Source organism: Rattus norvegicus, chromosome 6 (genome assembly GCF_036323735.1).
Source record: "Rattus norvegicus strain BN/NHsdMcwi chromosome 6, GRCr8, whole genome shotgun sequence".
In the NCBI taxonomy this organism is placed as follows: domain Eukaryota; kingdom Metazoa; phylum Chordata; class Mammalia; order Rodentia; family Muridae; genus Rattus; species Rattus norvegicus.
Genome location: NC_086024.1, coordinates 110,021,423 through 110,031,629, shown reverse-complemented (window position 1 = coordinate 110,031,629; position 10,207 = coordinate 110,021,423). Strand labels below are relative to the sequence as shown.

Sequence of the window (10,207 nt, the reverse complement as noted above, 5' to 3'; positions counted from 1 at the left end):
GGCATTAGCCCATCCTCCATTCCTCAGGCAGAAATCGGTCCCTCTGAACTCCAAGGGCCTCCAGAGCACTCACTCACCTGACTCTTACTATGGGAAGGTGTGTTCTCACCATACCACCATGGTACAACTGTGATCTTGCCTTCAAATGGGAAAAAGGAGGCACGTGAATGTCTAAGGTGGAAATTGGTAAATCTGGATGGAACCATGAGATTCACATTCCTGACAAATCCTCCCCCTAGGCAGCAATCCATAGACGTGCTTTGGCTTTGAAGTACCAGACTGAACCCAGGGCACCACCCATATTGGGCAAATGTTTATCCATTGAGCTTTACCCAAACCCTCAGGGTGGCTTGTAGTTCCCATTAGGACTCTGCTTCCCAGGCTCAGAGGGACTGTTTTGGTGCTGAGTGTAAGCTTTCTGTCATGGAGCCTTCCTAGGGAGGGTCCCTGAGACTACCTCATGGTCCAAACGGAAAGGAATTGGAACCTAGCTCCCACCCAATGGTAGTCTCTTTGCACTGGACTGCCACCTCCTGGCCAGAAGCTGCCATTGCAAGTTAGATTGAAATTGCCTGGTCCAATTCTTTCACAAAATCCTTACTGGTGCAGGACTTCAGTGGAGACCCCAGAACTCAGTCCAGGGCATAAAATCAACAAGCACTAAAAAGAAGGCTCTGTGCTGAGCCCTGTGGGAAGGGAGGGAAGCATACAGGAAAAAGAATGTCTGTGCGATGGGTACAACATGAGAGTTAGAGAGCTCAGTGGTAGTTAGGGGCCTTACTTACTAGTTTGGAATTTGTGCTGAGGGCAATGGGAAGGAAAGCCAGCAGTGAGTCAGATTCAGGGAAGATCACTCTGGAACCTTGTCAAGAAGAAGCAATAGATTCAGTAGAGACATTCGAAAAATTATCAAAGACAAGCTGTTGTTGGCACAGATTACAGGGTGGCTGTGAAGACAGAGGAGGAAATGGGCCTATGAGAAATATTTAAGTCCATCACTGACTAGGTTTGCAAAACTGGATCTCACAGTTAACACTAAGAAAGGATAAAAGCACCATTCCATTCTCTATTTAATATTAGCACCTACTGTGTGCCTAAAATTCATCTATGGGATTCAATGCTGTAAGCAAAAGGGGAAAAAAAAAGTCTATACAATCAGCAAATAGAAACAAGAACTTAGCAGACAATTCAAAAGGATAATGTATTAGGGACTCAGCGATATGATGTCTGCTTCGTAAACAGGGAAAGGGCAATGGAATTGACCATGGGACTGTACATCTGTTATCCCAGCACTCAGGGGGCTGAGATTCATGGATACTCAACATGGGCCACATGGGTACTAAAACCTATCTTTACCCTGTCTTGAAGGAGAGAGGAGAGGAGAGGAGAGGAGAGGAGAGGAGAGGAGAGGAGAGGAGAGAGAGAGAGAGAGAGAGAGAGAGAGAGACTGAGACTTCATGATTGTGTTTTTATAAAATATAAGGGATATGTCTATAATGTCTATATTTCTGGTGGGTGTGCAGTCAGGTGTGGGGGAAGATGGTGCCTCTGTACAGAATAGAGTTTATTCAGGGCATGGGGAGGGGAGCTGAGAGGGTTTTAGAGTCAGAGAAAGGCAGAGAGTAAAGGAGTATTGGTTGACCATGAGCACATGGAGAGGGAAAGGGAGGGGAATGGGGGGGGAGGTAAGGGCCAAGAGGACAGAGCAGGAGCAAGACAGCAAGAGAGGAGGGGGCAAGCAGCCTCTTTTACAGAGGGTCAGGCATACCTGACTGTTGCCAGGTAACTGTGGGGCGGAGCCTAGATTAGATGCCAATTACGATGCATAACTTTCATCCAGTATCCACAAGGTAGAAGGAAGTAGGCAGATCTGAGTTCAATGTCAACCTGGTCTACGCAGTTCCAGGCCAGCCAGAGCTGCATACTGAGGCCCTGTCCAAAATGAATTTTAAAAGGAAGGGGGAAGGATAAGGGGTGAAGAAAATAAAATGAGAGGACGGAACAAAGAGGGTGAAAGAGGGTTTTAGACCAAAGCACCAAGTAGTGCTGGAGCAGAAAGGAGTGCAGTCGTCCAGGATCAGAGGCGGCCAGTGTGGCTGAGGCACAGTGGGCAAAGGTGAGCACAGCGAGAGAGGGGAGAGTGAGCTGGGGCCGCTTCACAGTCCTTTTGCTTTGTTTTTGTTTTGCAAGACAGAGTTTCTCTGGACAGCCTCTGCTATCCTGGAACTCACTCTGTAAACCATGCTGGTCTCAAACTCAGACATCCGTCTGCCTTTTCCTCCCATGCCTGGCCACACAGCTCTTCTGGGATTAAAAGGCAGCTGCAGACACACCCTAAGCAGGAATGTGACAGGGTCCACTCTCCCCAGAATCCCTCTGGACATGGGACCGGATGGGAGAGGGAAACTGGGGGCTGTGAGGTGGGCCTCAGACTGAAGGGAAGAGTCCAAATACAAGTTAAAAAGAAGCTGGGAATGTTACTTGGTGATGGATCATCTGACCAGTATCCACAGGGCCCTGGATTCCACGCCCCCAGCACCGCCGAAGTCAACTGGACTTGGTGATGGAAAGGACGTGGGATAGCAAAAAGGCAGAACCCAGGACCATAAAAATGTCAGCTACAGGAAGACAAGACAGGAGACGGAACCTAAGAGCACCTCTCCCCTACATCTCAATGATGCTTCATCTAATAGACAAAAGTCCTTATCGGCATCTGGGCCTCACCTCACAATCGAGTCCCACCAGGTAAGCCCGGGTCCCACTCATGTACTATCAGAAGCCAGAGATGGCCTCCCAAGCCCCTTAAGCTGAAGGGAACCCTAGAACACAGTTCTACCTTAGCCAAACAAAGCCCAGAGGCCACAGGCTGTGTGTGAGCAAGATATTGCTTTATTTGCTTTGCTTTTCCAACTGTGCTAGCGGACCATGAAAATTCAATCCCCCCCACCCCCGCTACCCTTGTAACCTTGAAGTTCCTTGCCCAAGACGTGTTTCAGGGTTTGAGGATGCTCAGCAGACAGGCAGGACCCCAACAGCAGCAGGTTGGCAGACACCTGACCTGAAGCGAACCCTCCCCAGCAGAGGAAGCAGGATGCCCTCTTTGGGGTCTCCAGTGCCTAGGGCCTTTCCCTTCCTTAGAGGCCACCATGGTTTGTTCTGTGAAGTTCAGTCCTTTTCCACTGAGGGTTTGAGGCAGAAGCTGCCTCACACTCAATTCTCCTGTTCCTTTGGAAGACATCTTTGAGGGGGGGGGGACGACAAAAAGGACACAATCCTTAAAAAGAAAAGAAAAGGCGGATATATTTATTCTGACAGGAGCTGCTGTGATACTTGCCTTGTGAGCCCAGGAACAGTTGAACGCAGTCATGGCACAAGCAATACAACTTTAACAAGGGGGGTTCCTGTCATCCAAATGAATATGAAAGAAGAAAAACAAAACACAACAAAAATATACGACCAGCCAACAACCAAAGAGATGATTGGCCCTCCTGTAGCTTTCATCAGAGCAAGTCGCCGATTTCCACCTCTCCATCAAGAAATTACAGAAGACGGAGCCAAGGACATTGTAGCCGAGTCAGGAGGCAGCGCAGCTCCCCTTCTTCCCATGTTCTATATCCCCTCCCATCAGCCATCAACCAGCGTGAGACCTTCATAGAGCGCCCGCTTCCACATGTAGTAGGTGGAGCGGGCAGTGAGGGGGAAGAGAGCTTGGAATTCCTTGTAGGAGGGGAAAGTCTTAGACTGGAAGCGCTTCTGCAGAAACAGCTTGGCTTGGGCCTTGAATCTCGTGGCGCTAAGCACGTCCATCACCAGCACCTGCCCATCACTGCCACCTGGTGCCATCACCATAGTCTGGCTTGGCAACGATCCACTATGGGGCTGGCCCTGCACCACAGCTGCCTCTTGAACGATCCCCTCTCTAGAAGGCCCTCCTGGGGCAATTTCTGGGGCGTCTTCTGGAGAAGCAGCCACTGGTAGTGTTTCCACTGAAGGAACTACCACAGGCGTTACTTTCCTAACAGCTTCCACATCCTGCCATTCAACAGGCTTCTGGCGTTCCTCAGGCTTCTGGCGTTCCTCGGGCTTCTGCCATTCCTCGGGCTTCTGGCGTTCCTCAGGCTTCTGCCATTCCTCGGGTTTCTGCCTTTCCTCGGGCTTCTGCCTTTCCTCCAGCTTTTGCTTCCTTTGGCTCAAAGAAGGAGCCTGCATCCGGGGCCTTCCGCGGGAAAGACTTTTCCATACCCAAAAGGTAGAAGGTAACAGGCTAGGGTAGCGGAGGCGGAAGCGACAGAAGGGTAGGCGCCCACTTTGCACCTGCTTGCGGGCAGCCCTGCGTATTCGTCTCTGCCAGCGAGATAAGGGCATCCTTGGGGATGTGAACCCCCGGGAAGTCAGAGGAGCTTCACCTACTGCTTTCCCCGCCCCCTCCTCTCCCACCTCACTCTTCAAAGAGTGTAGGCTCTCTTCCCCAACATCTGTTGGCTGGAGAGACTCAGTAGTTTCAAGACCTGGGGACAGCTTGAAACTGGGGGTCCTCCTGAGGGCTTTCCGCCTCCAGTTGTAGTAGGTGGACCTCGAGATGCCAGGGAACCGGCATTTGAAGCAGCGATAGGGTACCAGTTTGTTCAGGGAGATGCAATGCTCTAGGTATGACTTGGCACGCTGCATTAAGATCAAGCTAGTAGGGCTTGAGATTGCTGCTGTCAGTGGGGAACACCCCAGCTCCTCGGCAGCCATCTTCCCTGGTGGCCTCTCCACCTCTGGCACGGCCACTGCCTCCCGGGATGGAGTGGCTGGGACCAGGGCTGAGTTAGCACCAGAGCCCAGCAGCTCATGCTTCCAGGCATAGTAGGTAGAGCGGGATATCTCAGGGAACCTCTGCAGGAACTGCTGCAACGGCACAAAGCCCCCACGGTGGTAGCTGTCCTGCAGGAAGTGCTTGGCAGAGAAGCGGGTGGCCACCTTCTGCCGGTGCTCTTGGGTCTGCCGCCGCCAGCGGTAAAAGGTGCTCTTGGTAATGCTGGTGCGGTCACAGAGGTGGGAGTAGCTGAGGCCGGGTTCACGGTTGAGCAGCTCCAGGGTTTTGGCTGGTGGTAGCAGAGGACCCAGGTTTGGAGGAGCAGGGTCCAGGCTAGCAGTACCATCAGCCTCCACCTCCTCCAGCCCAACCACAGGGGCAAAATACTGATGACGGAAGAGGTGGCTAGTGAGGGGCTGACCAGCCCACATGATGTGCAGCATGGAGGTCACGTGGGTGGAGCGGCGAGGCATGATAACACGGTTAAAATAGGGTCGGATCCTGACATTGCGCATGGGGTAGATGGAGTAGATATTGCGCTCGAGGATGGAAGCAAGGGCGTACAAGTGCCACACATTGGAGAAGCTAGTAGGGAAGCACGTAGCCCTGACGTCAGCGTCGAAGATGGCCTCCAGCGTGGCAAAAGACAGGTTGGTCATCTCGGGGGACTCCTCAGAGCACAAGGAGTAGCGCACGGCCTGCAGCATCACTTTGGAGTCGATCATGCCTTGGAGGTAATAATGCCGGTGTAGCAGCATCTCCACTACAGTGCGAGCCCGCAGTTCCAGGCTGAGACCCGTGTGCCCCCACAGCAACATGCTGGCCGCTTCAAACAACAGGCTACCCTCACCCTTGCACACCAAGGGCAGCATGTTCCGAGGAGCATCCTCTGGGTACAGGCTCAAGGCCACAGAGTCCACCTCCAGCACCTGGGCGCCAGGGCCACCCTTCTGGCAGATGGGGAGGCTGAAGGAAGCTAGGACCTGCTTGGCCTCCAGGGCAGCACTGATGAGACCCTCCAAGCCCTCGGACTCCACTGCCTCCTGCAGATTGCGCAGTACCTGCTGCACCAGCTGATCCCGAGAAGTCATCCTGACAAGGCAAAGGGGAGAGGGGAGAGGTCAGAAGAATGGTGGGTGCGCTCTGGTGCCTTCTCCCAGAGAAGCAGTTCTCAACCTGTGGGTCGCGCAGCAGCCTGTGGGTCGCGCAGCAGATCAGATGTCTGGGGTTTCAGATACTTGGATTACGATTCGTAACAGTAACAAAATTCAGTTATGAAGTAGCAATGAAAATAATTTTCTGGTTGGGAATCACTATAACATGAGGAACTGTATTAAAGGGTCGCAGCATTAGCAAGGTTCAGGGACCAAGGTGGGAAATGGGGGTGTGATGTCACCAGAAGCTTAACAGCTAACTGCTTTCCCATGGCTTTGCTTAGTCGCTCAGTGGTTCTAAGGGAAAGCCTGGTCTCAGGAACTCATGATGTTAGTGTGGTATAACTCTTAACCCCCTAGCTTCTGCTTTCTCCCCTTTTAGAGCCCTTGTGGGCTTAAAACTGATAGTGAAAGTAAACAAAACAAATAAAAAGACAATCCCAGCACTGGGAGGGTGAAGGCAGGAGGATCATGAGTTGAAAGCCAGCCTGGGCTACCTAGCCAGATTCTATCTAAAACCAAAATAAAACAATAGTGGGTGAAGATGCAGAGGAATTGACCAACACATATGTTTAATTTTGTCTCATGACCCTCCCTCGAACAGTACCTAATACAGAGTAAAGCAGAATGGAATGCTAGTTCCCTGGCAGCAATATCTACAATACATATTATACAGCAGACGGGTAAGCTGCACCCCCACAGGGCGTGGTGTGTGTGCCCTTAGTCCTAGCGCTTACCTGGGAGGCAAAGGCAACCAGATCTCTTCGAGTTCCAGGTCAGCCAGGATTACACAGTGAGACCCTGCCTCAAAAATAAAGAAACAGGGCTGGAGAGATGGCTCAGCGGTAAAGAGCACTGACTGCTCTTCCAGAGGTCCTGAGTTCAATTCCCAGCAACCTCGTGGTGGCTCACAACCATCTATAATACGGTCTGATGCCCTCTTCTGGTGTGTCTGAAGAGGTGTACTCATATACATCAAATAAATGTATCTTTAAGAATAAATAAAAATAGTAATATAATGGACCAAAACCTGCAACAATGACTCTCAAACTATAGTCCCAGGTCCCTCAAATTATTGAGAGCAGTGCTTTAGACACACCACAGTTAACACAATGATATAATTTGCCTTCTTGTCATTTGAATTAAACTATGTTATTTTATGGCGCAGAGTGATAGTTCACTCCTATAATCCCGCACTCTGGAGACTGAGGCAGAACATGAGGCCAAGGCCAGCACAATCTACAAAGTGAATCCCAAGCCAGCCTGGGCTGGGGTTGAGAACTTCTCTTTCCGATCAGGAATAAAGGCAACAGCATCTAACTATGAAGTCGTTTCTTCCTCTGACGTCCTTGAAGAAGGCCCTTCAGAACACATTTCATTAAACAGAAGTCCTTAAGCGCACCCACACACTTCTAGATTTAGAAGTGGGCCTTCCCTCACCCTGAGCAGGCTGGAGTCTCCTTTGAATTATTGTTTAATTGTATATGAGGAGATCAGCTGCTTTTTTAAAGATTTATTTATTTATTATATATAAGTACACTGTAGTTGCCTTCAGAAGAGGGCATCAGACCCCATTACAGATGGTTGTGAGCCACCATGTGGGTTGCTGGGAATTGAACTCAGGACCTCTGGAAGAGCAGTCAGTGCTCTGAACCGCTGAGCCAGCTCTCCAGCCCGAGATCAGCTGCTTTTAGCGTGAACATTTTTACACATACCAGGCTTGCCTAACTCAAGTCTACCTCCTGCCCCTGCCTCTCAGTGCTTCCCAGTGCGCACCACACCTGCAGAGCCATTTTTTATTTTTTAAAACTCAGTTGGGAGTTTACTGGTTAGAATCTTACTACAGATCTAAGAACAGATCTTAAGAGAAAGGCTTAGGATAAGGAGCAGCCTAGAACAGGTTAAGCTCTCAAGATAGTTGTCAGGATTACTGTCTCTAGAGTAAGACTTCTGGGTGTTACAGTAAGTCATGGCGGCACACATCTGTAATTCCAGTTCTGGGAAGCTGAGACTGAAGGATCAGGTTCAGAGCTCAAGGTCAGCCAGAGCTGTCAGGGCTGTCAGGGTGTCTCAAGGCCACATGGGCCACAGGAGAACTTGACTCAAAACAAAATAAAAAAAACAAGACAAAATAAAAACAGCAAAACCTTGTTATATAGACTCAGGCATACCTGAGAGAGATTAGCTGGAGAGATGGCTCAGTGGCTAACCATTGCTGCTCTCGCACAGGACCTGAGTGTTGTTTCAGCACTCACAAAAGCATCTGTAACTCCTGTATCAGGACATCCAACACCCTCTTCCGGCCTCCTTGGGCACTAGCCATGCATATGATCTATACGCCCATGCTGGCAAAACACTCATACACATAAAATAAATATTCTTTAAGTAAGAAAAACATTCAGGTGAGCCTACCTCTTCAAAGTTAACTCTATCACTATGATGTCATTTCCCCTGTAAATGGGGAGGGGAACCTCCAGAGCCCAGGAATCCAGAGCTAGCCTGGGAAACACAATGAAGACTCTATGTCAAAAGATAATAATAAAACCAGGCAGGGTGGCACATACTGGTAATTCCAGCACTTGGAAGACAGAGATCAAGGCCAACCTGGGCTATGTAGTGAGTTTAAGACCAGCCAAGCTGAGACCCTTTTAGAGGCTCCCTCCATTCTTGTTTTGAGAACATCTATCTACTACTACTGAGATAACCTTAACAACTTCCCAATACCTAGGTAGGTTTTTTTTTGGGGGGGAGCTGGGGACTGAACCCAGGGCCTTGCGCTTGCTAGGCAAGCGCTCTACCACTGAGCTAAATCCCCAACCCACCTAGGTAGTTTTTATACTGTACAGTCATATTGTCAACATTTCTGTTAGTTATATTACAAGCAAAAATCTATATTACCATATAACGGACAGAGAGCCCTACAAACTTCGGTAACATGTACAAGGGCTTGGGTACAGCGAGATACAAATTTTTCAGGGTACAGTTTCTCGTTTACTCTCCAGATCCTCCTGCCTCAGCCTCCACAGAGCTGGGAGTAGAGAGCGTTTGAAAACCCACATTACAGCTAAGCTTTGCGTTAGCAGGAAAAACATGCTGTAGAAACGCAACCAAAGCCTCCTCAAATTGTGGTTAAAGTCAGATTCTCCTGAAATATTTCCCCAACAAAACAGACTGATGAGACCCTACTACACTGGTGTCCCAGAGGGCTGAGAAATTATAAAATGATTCTTTTCTTTCTACTATGGAAACTTTTCTTTTTTTTCCCTATTTATTTATTTATTTATTTATTTATTTTGGTTCTTTTTTTTTTTTTTTTCAGAGCTGGGGACCGAACCCAGGGCCTTGCGCTTGCCTAGCGCCCTACCACTGAGCTAAATCCCCAACCCCCCCCCCCTTTTTTTTTAAATTAGCACAGGGGTTGGGGAGTACTGAAGAGATGGCACTGACTGTTCTTCCAGAGGTCCTGAGTTCAATTCCTAGCAACCACATGATGGCTCACAACCATCTGTAATGGGATCCGATGCCCTCTTCTGGGGTGTCCGAAGAGAACAGTGTACTCACATACATAAAATAAATAGATCTTTAAAAAAAAAAAAAAAAAAACTCAGTGCTAGGGATCAAACCCAGGGCCTTGAACATGTAAGACCAGTGCTCCCAGTCTCTTGCTTTAACTTTGAATACAGTGTACACTGAGGTAACTGCTTATATAAACAACAAGTCTTCAAGTTCCTCACACTTAAAGAACTAACAGAGCCGAGAGGTGCTGATGCTGCACTCGGGAGGCAAAGGTGGGTGAAATCTCTGAGTTTGAGGCCTACCTGATCTACAGATCTAGTTCTGGGGGAGCCAGGGTTACACAGAGAAACCCTGTCTCCAACAGACAGACAGACAGACAGACAGACAGACAGACAGACAGACAGACAGACAGACAGTTAACAGAGATCCTGAAACTAAAAAAGTTAAGAACTGCTGTCTGTACTATGTAATAGAGGAGCTTCCACAGAAGCAGCAAGGACGACCACCTGGTGTGGGGAACTGTGGAGTGGAGACTGCTTCTGTTCTAATCGGTTCAGCAGGGCTGTGGTGTTGGAACCACTGGGGATATAGCTCAGTGGTAAGGCACACCACGCAAGAGACCAGCGTGCAAGCAATCAGGAGTGTGGAAAAGGAAACAGATGGAAGAGAGCTCAGTCGGTACAGTGCTGACCCAGAACCCCGTGAGGGCCTGAGCTGAGATCGTCAGGATCCACGTGAA

General features: G+C 49.4%; 1 protein-coding gene across 1 annotated transcript; it reads right to left on the bottom strand.

Moving 5' to 3' along the window:
- Positions 1–3,624: 3,624 nt before the first annotated feature.
- Vrtn (vertebrae development associated) lies at positions 3,625–5,889 on the bottom strand. Its single transcript, NM_001398941.1, has one exon. The coding sequence runs from the start codon at positions 5,887–5,889 to the stop codon at positions 3,625–3,627; it is 2,265 nt and encodes a 754-aa protein (NP_001385870.1).
- Positions 5,890–10,207: the final 4,318 nt, after the last annotated feature.

Excerpts from the sequence above, each read along its gene's own strand:
- Vrtn (NM_001398941.1), bottom strand. The coding sequence starts at position 5,889 with ATGACTTCTCGGGATCAGCTGGTGCAGCAGGTACTGCGCAATCTGCAG.